The sequence below is a fragment of the Daktulosphaira vitifoliae genome, unplaced genomic scaffold (assembly GCF_025091365.1).
Source record: "Daktulosphaira vitifoliae isolate Bord-2020 unplaced genomic scaffold, ASM2509136v1 Scaffold_1, whole genome shotgun sequence".
In the NCBI taxonomy this organism is placed as follows: domain Eukaryota; kingdom Metazoa; phylum Arthropoda; class Insecta; order Hemiptera; family Phylloxeridae; genus Daktulosphaira; species Daktulosphaira vitifoliae.
Window position 1 is genome coordinate 33,028,615 of NW_026099572.1, and position 15,593 is coordinate 33,044,207.

Sequence of the window (15,593 nt, forward strand, 5' to 3'; positions counted from 1 at the left end):
AGAATTAAGTCGAAATTTTTATTTCATATTAAAGTATTTACATGAGCTTTAATTTAAGATATATATAAAAGTGTCAGTATTTCCGGAACACTGTCAAAAATTAAGTAGAATAAGTTCTCTTTTCTATTTGCATTTTCAAGTTTTGTATAATGGAAAATGGTCCGATTTAGAAAATTAAAGTGGTATATAAATAATATTTCTCATAAAATAATTGTATTGATTCAAATATTTTTCAAAAATGTATAGAAATATAAAGTTAAAAATATAAAATCGAGAATATTAACACAAAAATAGCATACGGTAGTTATTTTCACCATGAAGACAAGTCCAGAGTTCAAATTTTTTTTTATTTCAAAATAAAGTATATTACATAAGCTTTAATTTAAGGTATAAATAAAAATGTCAGTATTTTCGTAACATTTTCAAAAGTTAATTTTTTTTGGAAAAGTTGTCATTTTGAAACTCCCCTGTTTTAAAGGTCAAATGTTCATAAAAATATAAAAAATTGTAGCTATATACCTAAGGTATATATATAATAAAAATTATATTGATTTGGTCATTTTTAAAAAAGTTATGGCAGTTTTAAGTAAAAAAAAATTGAAAATATGTCGAAAAATAATTTTTAAAACTGAAAAAATAATTTTTTTTGGAGATTTTCCTTATTTACGAGAAACAAGAGAAATTTTTTCAATTTTTGAAGGTAATTTTTTTTGAACTAGATACAATTTGTGATCTTTTGACATATTGTTCATCAAAATCGGTTCAGCGAAAGTTGAGATTGAGCGTTCACAAACACAAAAGAAAAAATTGAAAAAAAAAAAAATAGATAAAATAATACCTTCTCAGATTCACATCGAAGCTAAAATTTGACTTTATAACACACTAATTTTGATTTAACAAATAAATATATTACCTGTTTAATATAAGTATTTAAAAATGTTTTACATTCTTGCATTGATCTTAAACTTTTGTTAGAATCCAACTGATCTATAGCGTCAAAAGTATCATAACCAGCTAGTATGAATAGCGGTTTGTTTATGTCGTATACACACGTTTTTCTGATAATTATAATTCAAATTAAATTTAAAGATTTTAAAATAATATTATATTTTTTACGAGAGAGATGTTCCGAATCCATAATGTGACATTACTTCCTTAGCTTTTTTTACAAGAGTAGCATCATTGGTGCTATAAAATAACAATGAAGCTCTATTAGTATGAGCGACATACCTCATAGATTGACAAATAATTCTTTTTTTGGCCGGTTCAAGGTTCTGAAAAAATAATTAAATTAAATCATAGCAAAAAAATTAGCAACATTATTTTAAAATTATAATAGTGATTAATACAAATCTATGTTTTTTAAATTAAAAAAAAACCGAATTATATCATTATTGTTTTTTTATTTTTTTTGCTATAAAACAGAAAATAAATAATCTCCTGTAAATAAATCATAAAAAATCTTAACCTTTTTATATTTAAATATACATAAACATACATTTAGACAACAAAAACTATCGTGAAAAATGATCGATTTTAGCTTCGATGCGAAGCTGAGAAGGTATTAGTTTTACTAAGATGTGTTTTTTTTTTTTTNGGGATTCAAAACATAAAAATGCATATAGAAAGTAGAACTTTTTCAACGTAACTTTTGAAAGTGTTCCGGAAGGTCTGACACTTTTTTATATATCTTAAATTAAAGCTAATGTAATATACTTTATAATGGTAAAAAAAAATTTCGGACTTTATTTTATCTTCATGGTAAAAACAGACATTAAACTTAATAAAAAAAATACGATTTTTGTAAAAAAATTCTTTTTTATATTTTTAACTTTATAATGCTATAACTTATTGAAAAGTGTATTGATCAATATAATTTTTTTATGGGAAATACTATTTTTTAATAATCCCTTTTTCATTCGACATACTTTTTCTTAATCAGGATATTAATAAGGAAATAGTAGATCATGTAGCTTTTGGAATAATCCACCAATTTTTTAAAATTAAACACTGTCTAAAGATTTGCATCGAAGCGTTTTTTTTTTATAGTGATTTTAATCACTGTCAGATATCATTAAACTTGATCCAACTATGCCACGTCACCACTGTGCCGCGACCCCCCTGTGCTGGGTTTTTTCTTTTTAACACACTAGTAGTTTATATAAAAATCTCAATACTCTATATTTAAAAATTAAAAATTAAAAATTTTATTAATATTTCGAAAATTTTTTCTCATCAATTATTATCAAATGATTATATAAAACTAAGTATAATTATTTATATTATTAATTTATAAAATAAATATATAATTAAAAAAAAATTACATATTCATTAAATTCAAATTGTTATTATTTTATTATTAATTAATTAAATAATTGACAAAATATCTGAAATTTTAGTAACACCTTAATATACCTTAGTATGCAATTACTACTGTTTAATGTTTTTTTGTTGAAATTATAATGTTACAAGACCATATATCATTGATAAATTTGAACGTAATAGTGTTATATTTTTTACAAAAAAGCACATTCGTTAAAATTCATATGTTATTAAAAACTCTTACTTGATATACATCGTATTTACTACCCACAATAATTAATGGAATTGGAAATGATGTATTATTTTGTTTATCCTAAAAAAAATTCAACCGGTCATAATTATATTGTATTCTTTTATTTATTACAGTGATAAAAATCAAATTATTTAACCTCCAAATTTTTATCATGAACATTATTTAATTTTTCATCCTCATTTGAACAGTAAATCAGTGTTTTGACTTCTTTGAGAAGTATTTCCATTACGTTCCATAATGCCTCTGGCCTTGACAAGTCTAGTACCAAAACTACACTTAAATTGTGATGTTGATTTTTTCCAACTATAGCTGAAATTAAAGTTTTGAAAACTAAATCGCCACCTAATTCCCAAACATGACATATATCTTTTGTCTAAAAAAGTTATTATCTAATTTTATTAAGTGTTAATTTTATTTTATTAATGAGTTTTTTTTTCTAAAGTCTATATATTATTGACTAAATTTTAGTCTATGCATACCAGTAATTATTTATTATTTAATACATATGGAAATTGAAATTGCGAAACAAAATAATTACTTTTTTTAGTACAAAAAAGAATTAAACTATCATAAAAATAAATAAAAATAATTGCAGTATACATTTAAGCTTGTTTTTAATGAAGATAAGCACATTTCGAAGGATACCATGATGTCACTAAGGGATTTACATAAATTCAATGACGTGTATAGAGGTAAGGCCCTCGTTATTGCTCCTAGAGACAGCCCCTTAAATACGCTACTGTCCTATTTATTAAAGATATTTTTCTTTGTTTTTATATATAAAATAATAAAATAATAATACAATAATATTTTTTTTTCATTTTTTGAACTGAATTACATGAACATTACTACAAAGACATTAATAAAAACTTAATCTGATTTTCAAATATTAACTATTTTGTATCTTCAGTGTTAATTCTATAAAACTTAAAAAAAATATTTTTTTTTTAAATAGTTACTGATATTTTGTTCATTGTTTTAAATTAATATCTATACAACATCTGACCTTTATAAATAGATTCGACTGAATTATTTCCACTGAATAATATAGTAGAGTGTAAAAAATTGTACGTGGATTCCATAGCTATAAATATTACACTCTAGTTGATTTTTCCAATGTTTTTTAATTAATTTTTTTTTTTAGTTATTAAAATTGTTTATATTAGTGTTTTATGTTAGTATAAATAAATTATATTTTAATATTTTTTCTATATGTTCGATGTATTAAAGAATAGGTTATTTGCTCATAGCAATCTAAATTATACACACATAGTTATTTTGCTTAAAAGAATTAAACAGATTTTTTCATTATAAAAATAAACTTATATTTCGTAAGAATCATATACAGGGTGATTGAAATCTGGTAATACACTAACTTTCTCAGAAAATATTGAGAATTTTAAATTTTATTATAGAGAAAAAATATCAAGTTCAAAAAACTCTACAATAATATGTAGTCAAACTATTATTTTTTTCGTCCCTTCAAGGATAAAAACCCTTATTTATAATTTTCTTAAATGGGAACCCTTATTTTTAACTTTATAATATGATAGAAAAAAAAAATTTATTTAACTTCATATTATTGTAGAGTTTTATAAACTTAATAATTTTTCTTTTTACAAAAATTTTAAATAATCAATAGTTCCTAAAAAAATAAGTGTCTTACCAGATTTCGATCATTCTGTATATACCATACAGTATCCAATATAATTAATCACTAAATTTAATATATTTTTGCTCCAAGTCGCTGTTTTTATGTACGAAACTTTATTGAGCAGAACATCTTCAGAAAATTAAATTAAAAAACAGAAAACTTACAAATTTTAATTTCGGTATTAAAAATTAGGTTATAAAAATGACTATGTAAAAATAAGATAAGATATATTTCTTATTAGAAACTAAAGATACCTATAGCAATATACAATACTAATTAACTCCAATTCAAAATATCAATTGATATTAATTTAATATAATTATAGTCCGAATTATATGTATTATAAGATATTGTAAAGTTATTCCGAACATACTCTCAGTCAGTACAATTTTTTTTATTCACTTGCAAACTTAGCATTGTGTTGTTATCTAAGTTATAGATTTGGAGTAAGTTGGATCGGTTAATCCCCCTCTAAAATGAAAAATAGTTCTATGCTCCTTCTATACAATTTGATCAAAACATTGTAAATAGTTCATTTTCTCAAAATTTATTTTATTTAAAGAGAAAAATTAATGATTCAACAAACTCTACAAAAATATAAAGTAAAATTTTTTTTCATCCCTTCTGGATTATAAATCATAAATTTAATTTTCTCAAAAGAAAACCACTACTAAAAATTATTGATAGAAGAAAAAAATACAAACAATTATATTTTTATTATTTAATATATTATTTATTATAATTAATTTTACTAATAATAATTAGAATACTTAATATCGGATTAAAAGAATTATTTTTATCCCATCTATCGTTTTCAATTTTTTATTCACTAAAATGTGAAAAACAAAATGTCAGAAGAGAAAGTTAAAATAATAAAAGTTTTCTTGATAATTACTATGAAAAATAATTTATGGGCTTTTAAAACAAATTATTGCTGCCATTGGTATTATAAAACCAAAATCCATAACGAATTTGTATTTAAATGTAAATCATTAATTTTAATACGTAAAAAGATCGGATGAAAAAAATTATAAGAACAGAATTTTTTGAAATTTTGTTAGTTTCGATGCGTAGCTGAAAAGGTATCAATTTTACTATGATGTGTTTTTTTTATTTTTTTATGTTTTGAACGCTCAATTTCAGATTTCACTGGACCGATTTTGATAAAAAAATTTGTCAAATTATCACAAATTGTATCTAGTCGAAGATATTACCCTCAAAAATTCCATTGTTCTCCGTAAATGGAGGAAATCCCCCAAAAATTACTATTTTGAAAATCGGTAATTTTCAACATTTTTGAATTATAAAAACACCTTAGGTATTTATCTATTATTTAATATATATTTGTGTACATTTGACCCTTTACTTGTTCATGGAGGGGTTCCAAAATAGCAATTTTTTCACAAAAAATTAACTTTTTCAACTTACCTTTTTAAAATGTTCCGGAAATACTGACATTTTCATATATACTTTAAATTAAAGCATATGTAATATACTTTATTTTGAAAAAAAAAAATTGACCTCTGGACTTCTTTGTGGTGAAAATGGACATCAAAGTTAAAGGAAAACGTACGATTTTTGTGAAAAAGTTCTCGATTTTATATTTAAAATTTTATAATTTATAATGCTATAACTTTATGAAAAATGTATGAATCAATATAAATTTTTTATTTATAAATACTTTTTATATACCCCTTTCATCCGACATACAAATCGGACCATATCCGTTCATACAAGGGTGGTCAAATTTTAAACATGCGTATAGAAAGTAGAACTTTTTTAACTTAACTTTTGATAATATTTTGTAAATACTGACACTTTAATATATATATATATTAAAATTATATTATATATTATATTATATATTATATTATATATATTATATATTATATATTATATTATATTGTAAGGGTTAAGTTAATATGTCACAATAAATATTTTTCTATGTGTTTATTATAAGTGTACACTGTAGTATGGTAACGCTCCATGTTTTGTTTTAGTCTCGCGGTGTCCATTAAACCGATATAACAGTATTATGTACAATCCAACTTTTATGTATATACACATATATATCATTTTTTATGTTGTAAAATTATTAATTATTGTAATTTTTTAATTGTAGTATCTGTAATAAATTAATCTACATGCTACAAATTGGTGACCTCTAAAATGAACAGTAAATCCGATAGTGCGATAGTATGTGTGCGTGACGATGTAACCGGTAACGATGGCCGAGACCATATCGCATAGTCCAATATGGATTAGACTCGAGCGTTTAAAATTCCAATTGTCCGGCGTACCAACCCAGAATTTTAAACAAATTGAATCCGTTTTTTACACAACCAGATATACAACTGACACAAGTAAATATCACTATGTTGTTTCCTCTATGGAAAGTGAATTCTTGCGCAAGTTAGCTATATAATACTCAACCCCCCAAAAACAAACATGTACGAAGCATTAAAACCCGTTTTATCGAAAGAATTTAAGAATCTGAACAATTATCGAAGTATCGGACAGTCGAAATTATGGTTCTTCCATTTTCAGCGTTAGTGACAAGGTCACAAACCATCAGTCACATGAACAAGATCACGATGCAACAACAATAAAAAAATTGGAACGTCAGATCGCAGCACTTACACAATCAGTAGAGCGACTTGGCCGCAGCAACTCTCATAGTTACAATAGGTGTCACTCAGAATCACCTGTGTGCCGAGACAATTCACGATATGATACGTGTTATTATCATTATCGGTTCAAAGATAAGGTTACTAAATGCAAACCGCCGTGTAAATACCGACACACGTCAGGAAACTAAAACGATCTACTGTAGAGACGACAGCCAACGGCTCGTTAACAACAGGTCAATAATAAAAACATACGGCGAAAAATTAATTGCTGTAAATTTAGGTTTAAGACGTACTTTTAAATGGAAATTTATTGTCGTAGCAGTCAGTAAACCAATTATAGGAACTGACTTTCTCCATTTTTTCGGCTTATTAATAGCCTTGAGAAGTAAACGCCTAATTGACAAAAATACCAAATTAGCCACCGCCGGAAAAGTTAAAGAGACGATGTCCTCGGGCATTTTTGCATTTAAAGACGATTCAGTTGACATTAAGTTACTCAAAAATTTTCCGCTAGTAGTAAGAACAAATATGACCCAAACAGGTATTGTACATATCGTTATTAGCGTACGAATCATATTTTCACTATAGGACCGCCAATCTTCGCTAAACCAAGAAGCCTTCCTCCGGATCAATAAAAATGAGTATATTATTACTAATTAGTAATAATATCAAAAATTAAAAGTAATAGAAAAACTCTAATTGCAGATTTTTTAATTCATTAATTATACTTTTAAATCAAATAACCACTAATAACAATACAATCAAGGAAATAGGAGTTGATTTTGCTTTTTTATCATTCTCTAATTTCTTAAAATTAAACACTATTTACATATTTACATTGAAGTGTTTCTTATGATAATGATTTTAATCACTGTCAGATATCGTTTATACTTGTCCCAACTATGCCGTGACCCAACTGTGTTACCGTATTTTTTCTATCATATTATCTCAAATTCAGGCACGTAGACATGGGTGGACCTGGCCCCCCCCAAATTTAAAATTCCATTATATTTACGAATTATCAATAACGTACTAGGCCTTATATACATTGAAATTATTATTAATTTGTGATTACTATTAAGTAATAAAGTTATTATTATAGCTGTATTTTCATTTTTATATTCATAGAAAACGTTATTTGAAAAAGATAACGCTCTGGACGTAATAATAAATGGAATAGCAGTTACTCCAAACGTGGTTGTAGATAAATTTTTTTTAACTTTGGTCCAACAAATGATAACAAACTACCAAGTATGATTGATACTTATTGAAATATGCATTGATTAGAATCTAGTTGATTACAAAATTCGATAGAGTAATACTCTAGGAAAAATTGTTTGATAAATCTTATCTTTAATCTTTTTTTTTTTTTTATAATTTAGTAGTTATAATAGGTAATTTATTTGTTTTTGTTAATTTGTTATTTGCGTGCTCTAAATAATAGTAATGAAAATATGACTAAAAAAAGGTAGGAATTGTTTTTAATTTTAAATTAAATAAATTTTACATTGTTTATAATTTATATTTATTTTCAAAATTATTTATAACTTATTTGTTATTAGTATTTAGGTATAAAATATTTTTTCTTAATAGCTTAAAAGTTGAAAAATTAAATCAGCTTATGTGCACATCATTATTTTATTAGCGTCGATGCAAAGCTGNTATTAGCTTCGATGCGAAGCTGAGAAGGTATTGGTTTTATTAAGATGTGTTTTTTTTTTTTGTGTCTGTTACCACTTTTTCTCAGCTCTCACCAAACCGATGTCTTTCAATGATACGTCAAAAGATCACAAATTGAATCTAGTCGAAGACATTACCCTCAAAAATTGAAAAAAATTCCCTCGTTCCCCGTAAATGGGGGAAACCTCCAAAAAAATTACAAATTTANAAATGGGGGAAATATCCAAAAAAATTACAAATTTAAAAATCGCTAATTTTTGAAATTTTTTCAATTTTTTTTACTTAAAATTGCTATAACTTTTTTAAAAATAACCAAATCTATATAATTCTTTTTTTTATAGACGCATGATGTCTTTATCTATNTGCTTTTGCAATTATCCATCAATTTTTTAGAATTAAACACTATCTACAGATTTGCATCGAAGCGTTTCTTATGATAGTGATTTTAATCACTGTCAGATTAAATCTATACTGCACTCAACTATGCCACGTCCCCACTGTGCCACGACCTCACTGTGCTAGGTTTTTTTTATATTTATCTGTTCATTACCATCAGTCATACTCAATGACTGTCTGAAAAAATCATCTATTGTTTTTTTTATTATAAACTTTCACAAAAATCAACCATAAAGGATTAACAAAATAGGTTAAATATGTCATTTTTCATATTTTTAACATATTAATAATTAAAATCAGTATTAATTTAAAACAATTTTTTTTTATGTCAATACTTATTTTTTAATAATAAGTAATTCTATCAAAACTTAGAAGTGATAGAAAAAGTCTAATTAGAGATTTAAAAAGAGCGCTAAAAGTTGAAAAAGAAAAGTATATTTTTGTTTATTATAATTTCTTTGCAGAATAATGGTAATTAGTATAAACCAATAGTATTTAGTATTAAGGGTGTAATAAATTAGTAGTAATATGTATTTAGGGAGCAGAATAATAATAACACTAGTTTAAATGAATTTTATTCATGAAATGAAACATATACAGATAACTGAGTTTGGGTACCTACATCGAGAAAAAAATATTCAAACAAATTTGACACGTTAGTTTTTTGAAAATTTAGCGAGAATAGTTTTACAACAAACTACATCTAAATACACTATAGATGGTCAAAAATGGCTAACTTTGGCTTTTTTTTTATAAATATTTTCATTTGTATCTCTCACTACAGACCAGCAATAGTCACCTAGCATATTTTGATCCAAAAAATCTTGATAATTTTGCTCAAATGATTTTAGTACTTGATGAAATCGCTCACCATGTTCATCACTCATACTACCAAGATTTTCTGGAAAAAAATCTAGATGGGAATGCAAAAAATGAATTTTTAGTGACATATTTACACCCATACGCTTGTAATTTTACAATTAATTCTCAACAATTTCTATGTAATTATCACTTTTTTTATTGCCTAAAAAATTTTCAACGACACTTTTAAAAGAGTTCCAGGCTCCTTTTTCTACCGTGGTTAAAAGGCTCTTGAATTTCTCACCGTTTAATAGTTTTCTGATTTGAGAACCCACAAATATCCCTTCCTTCAGTTTAGCTTCAGAAAGTTGCGTAAATAACGAGCAAAGGTATTGAAAGGTAGACTTGGACTTATCCAAAGCTTTGATGAAATTTTTCATCAAGCCCAACTTAATGTGAAGTGGTGGTAATATTTTTCTTTTTGGGTCAACTAAACATCTATTTTTTACGTTCATCTTACCTGAGACATATTCATCTCGTACAGGCCATTTTCTTTTTTTATAATGATCATGTTTTGCTCTTGAGTCCCATAGGCATAAGAAACAGCAGTACTTAGTGTATCCTCCTTGCAAGCCAAGAAGCATACCTATAACTTTGAGATCACCACAAATGTACCAATTGTGACATTCATATTTAATCAATACAATTAATTTGGCTATTGTATTATAGATTTCTTTGCAGTTAACAGCATGATCTATAGGGATAGACGGCTTCGCATTCCCATTGTGCAGAAGAACAGCTTTAAGACTTTCCTTCGACGAATCTCTAAAAAGGCGCCATTCATTTGAAAAATATGGTTGTTTCACTTTTTCAAAAAGTCCCTTAATGTCATGACAATAACAGAAGTCATTTTCTTTTGTGAAAAAATTAGCATACTCCTTACTTTTAAAGCAATAGATAGTAACTTTTGTGCCAGGATCAAGCAAATTCCACTGTTGCAGCCTAGAAGCAAGTAATTCCGCTTTGGACTTGGATAACTGCAAATCTCTTATAAGATCGCTGAACTCAGGCTGAGTTATCAAATGTGGACTATCATCATCACCGACAAACTTATCTGAGCATGATTGTTCACTGTCACTATGCTCTTGAAATGTAATACTACTTGAAGATGAATCTGTGTGAGTAGGGTTACTTCTTCCGGGTGGTGTAGGAACTGGTAAATCCTCTGAATGAAGAACTGGCTTAGTGACTGATGGCACCTCTGCATATTTTATTTTATTTTTATTTTTCGAATTAAACCCGAAAGTTTTTGTTAAACAAATAACAATCGGTTAAATGGTCAGTTGGTTCTCTCCATATCATTGGTTTACAATACTTCAGAGATCTTTTTTTACCTGAAAACCAGAACCTGAGGACCAATCTACAGTTATTGCAAATTACATGAGGAACCCAATTTTTATCTTGATTTGATACTGCACATCCAAAATAATGTAGATACGCTTCTTGCAATGGTTTTGTTATAGAAAAACCTCGATTCAATTGAACAATTTTGCCACAAACATAACAAAATCTGTATGGATCTAGCTTACATATTCTCAACGACATTTTTATAGGAAATTACGACTTTTGAAACACAAGTTGTTAACAAAATGAAACGATAAATGTATGTGAAGAATTTCAGGTAGACAAAAACAAAGACCTTTCTTATCTCAGAATCGTGACGTGCTGCGGGAAAATTTTTTTTTTTTTTAACTACCTACTGTAGCTTACATTAATAATATATGTCGCATTTTATGAACAAAAAAAATTTTTTTTTTTGTAAACTAGTGTAATTGGTAATAAAGGGAGAGAAAATAGGAATAATTAGTAATTAAGGTTGTGAGATGCAGTAATTTAAGGGTAATAATTATTAATTCAGGATGTGAAATATAGTAATTAAGGGAGAGAAAAATAGTATCTAAGGGTAATGAATAATTAAGGGTGAATAATAAAGAGGAATTAGGGGTTATACTAAAAGTTAGGGGAGTTGGTAATTAAGGGGGTATACTAAAAGAGTAGTTAGGGGGAAGTTTGGTAATTAAAGGGGGTATTTTTATTAATTTGTAGATTCTGTAATTTTTAATTAAAAAAATATATAGTGTTCTATAACTATATTTTTTTGTATCTGTGAAATCTCAGCTCTCGTTGGACCGATTTTGATGAACATAACATCAAAAGATCACAAATCGCATCTAGTAAGACATTACCTTCAAAAATTGAAAACGTTTCTCTCGTACCCTGTAATGCAGGAAATCCTCCAAAAAAGTACAAATGTCAAAATCGCTAATTTTTGACATTTTTTAATTTTTCTTTGCTTAAAACTGCATTAAAACTCTTAACCTGCCCACAAGGGGGTATTTAAAAAGAATTCTTAAAAAAAAATTAACTTTTTCCACTTAACTTTTTTAAATTAATGTACTCTTTTATTTAAAAAAATTTCGGACTTTATTTTATCTTCATGGTGAAAACAGACATCAAAGTTAATAAAAAAAATACGATTTTTGTAAAAAAATTCTTTTTTATATTTTTAACTTTATAATGCTATAACTTTTAGAAAGATCTATGGATCAATATAATTCTTTTTTTTTATAGATGCATGATATTATTACCTTTCATTTGGTATATTTTTTTTTTATATGTNTTTTTTATATAGATGCATAATATCATTACCTTTCATTTGGTATATTTTTTTTTTATATGTGACCCTTTACTTGCCCACAGGGGGGGATTTAAAATGACAACTTTTTCACAAAAAATTAATTTTTGCAACTTAAATTTTGAAAATGTTCCGGAAGGTCTGACACTTTTATATATATCTTAAATTAAAGCTAATATAATGTACTTTATTATGTAAAAAACAATTTCGGACTTTATTTTGACTTCACGGTGAAAATGGCTACCAAATGCTATTATTGTGTGAAAATATTCGATTTTATTTTTTATATTTTTAACTTTATAATGCTATAACTTATTGAAAAGTGTATTGATCAATATAATTTTTTTATGGGAAATACTATTTTTTAATAATCCCTTTTTTATTCGACATACTTTATCTTAATCAGGATATTAATAAGGAACTAGCAGTTTATGAAGCTTTTGGAATAATCCACCAATTTTTTAAAATTAAACACTATCTAAAGATTTGCATCGAAGCGTTTTTTTTTGATAGTGATTTTAATCACTGTCAGATATCATTATACTTGATCCAACTATGCCACGTCACCACTGTGCCGCGACCCCCCTGTGCTGGGTTTTTTATAATACTGTAATAATTAGTATACTTTATACGAAAACAATTTGTTTTTAACCAACCAATGGTATAATTTTGAACTTGTAAGATTCATAGAATGGGATACTGTCTAAGGAGAAGTGGAGGGAGCCCCCCCACAAGCTTTTCACGGGAAACAAATTATGGAAAATGATACAAGGGCCCAAAATTGTTGGCCCCTCCAATAAATATTTTCTGGCTACGTGCCTGCTCAAGTTAAAAAAGGATTCCTATTTAAGTAAATGAATATTTAAAGTTAATTTTATCTTTAAAGGGATAAAACCAATTTATTTTACTACATAAATAGTAAAATAATATGTATATATATTTTTAAACCTAATATATTTTTTTCTGTAAGAAACCTAAATTACTCTCTTAGGATGGTAGACAGAAGTGATAACTTTTACTAATATATATTGATTATTAGTATAAATTAAACTCAATAATGTCAGACTCAATGGAATCAGTGTATGATAAATAAGCATGATTAATTTTTTTATAAAATCAATTTGTTATTCATTTCTCATTTTCGCATGTTACATTATATCACGTTTATATATATTTCTTCATATAATATGTATACAGTGACGAGCAAAAGTGAACACAATTTCCAAAATTTTTGGAAAGTTGGCATTTTCAAAACTAAATATAAATCAAATTTAATAAATTTTTGAATCCATAATCTAGGATTAAAACAAAAGTTTACGCACAAAAAATAATCACGAAAAAGATAAAAGGCCTAAGAGTTCGTTTATTTAAAAATACTCACTTTTGCATCTGCTATTAAAACAATATAAAAACGCAAAGCGGAGTGCGTGTCCTTGACTTGTTATTGTTGGGGTGTCTGAAGAAAAGAGATTTTTCACTCTTGATTTATTTACATTTCTTTCCATTACAAAGAAAATATGAAACTTCTATTTTAATCAGTATGAACAAGTTTTCCGTAGTAAAAGGAACCAACATAAAAATTACTTTTCAAAAAACGACACAAACTGTTTCGAAATTTTTTCAATTTTTTTTACTTAAAATTGCTATAACTTTTTTAAAAATAACCAAATCAATATAATTCTTTTTTTTATAGATGCATGATGTCTTTATCTATCATTTAATATATTTTTTTTGTAAATTTGACCCTTTATCTGCCCACAGGAGGGGATTTAAAATGACAACTTTTTTACAAAAAATTAATTTTTCAACTTAACTTTTGAAAGTATTCCGGAAGGTCTGACACTTTTATATATATCTTAAATTAAAGCTTATGTAATATACTTTAATTTGAAAAAAAAAATTGACCTCTGGACTTGTCTTCGTGGTGAAAGTTGACATCAAAGTTAATAAAATATTACGATTTTTTTAAAATAATTTTTTAAAATAATTTTAACTTAATAATGCTATAACTTTTTCAAAAATGAACATATCAATAAAAATTTTTTTTATATAGATGCTTGATGTCTTTACTTATCATTTGGTATATCTTTTTTGTAAATTTGACCCTTTATCTGCCCACAGGGGGGGAATTAAAATTACCTCTGAACTTGTCTTCTTAGTGAAAATGACTACCAAACGCTATTTTTGTGTGAAAATTCAGTATTTATGCTCGATTTTATTTTTTACATTTTTAACTTTATAATGCTATAACTTATTGAAAAGTGTATGAATCAACACAATTTTTTGATGAAAAATAATATTTTTTTATAATCCCTTTTTCATTCGACATACTTTATCTTAATCAGGATATTAATAAGGAACTAGTAGATCATGTAGCTTTTAGAATAATATACCAACTTTTTAAATTATACACTATCTAAAGATTTGCATCGAAGCGTTTTATTTTGATAGTGATTTTAATCTCTGTCAGATATCATTATACTTGATCCAAATATGCCACGTCACCACTTTGCCGCGACGCCCCTGTGCTGGATTTTTTTAGATGGAAACACAAATTTACTAATTTAATAAAATGTTTGAGTTTTTAATTTAATAGTAAATGGCATTTGAATTTTTAATATAATTATTTATTTAATAATAATTTAATAATTTATTTGTTTATTAGATATAAAAATTTAAAGTTTCAAATTTTCGAGTTAATATACATGTATAATACAAAAGGTATTATAAATACAGGTAGCTGAATGGTTTTTATGACATCGCTGCCACAGTCACGGATTGTTTATTATCAATTATGACTATCAATAGATATACTTTTTATATAGTCAGTTAGTGTATTTATGAACTCACAACAATGTGTCTTTCTACTATTGATAGTAACAATGCTGTGTATATTGATGTCATTATGGTATTATGGTATTGATGGTATTAGCTACCAGTATTTATAATACCTTGTGTAGTATACGTGTATATGAACTCAAATATTTGAAACTTTAAATGTTTATATCTAATAAACAAATAAATTATTAAATTATTATTAAATAAATAATTATAATAAAAATTCAAATGCCATTTACTATTAAATTAAAAACTCAAACATTTTATCAAATTAAAAATATGTGTTTCCATTTAATAAAACAAAGTTGACACCCTTACAAGGCA

General features: G+C 25.9%; 1 protein-coding gene across 3 annotated transcripts in view; it reads right to left on the bottom strand.

The window, feature by feature from the left end:
• Positions 1-15,593, bottom strand: part of LOC126896356 (cytoplasmic dynein 2 light intermediate chain 1) — a 28,292-nt gene that overhangs the window by 2,969 nt on the left and 9,730 nt on the right. For all 3 annotated transcript variants that reach the window (XM_050669054.1, XM_050669056.1, XM_050669055.1), the window contains 4 exons: positions 2,712-2,948; positions 2,567-2,635; positions 1,117-1,274; positions 914-1,058 (listed from right to left, as the gene is read on the bottom strand). In XM_050669054.1, the coding sequence (XP_050525011.1) occupies positions 914-1,058; positions 1,117-1,274; positions 2,567-2,635; positions 2,712-2,948 (609 nt within the window). The remainder of the gene's footprint in view (positions 1-913; positions 1,059-1,116; positions 1,275-2,566; positions 2,636-2,711; positions 2,949-15,593) is intronic.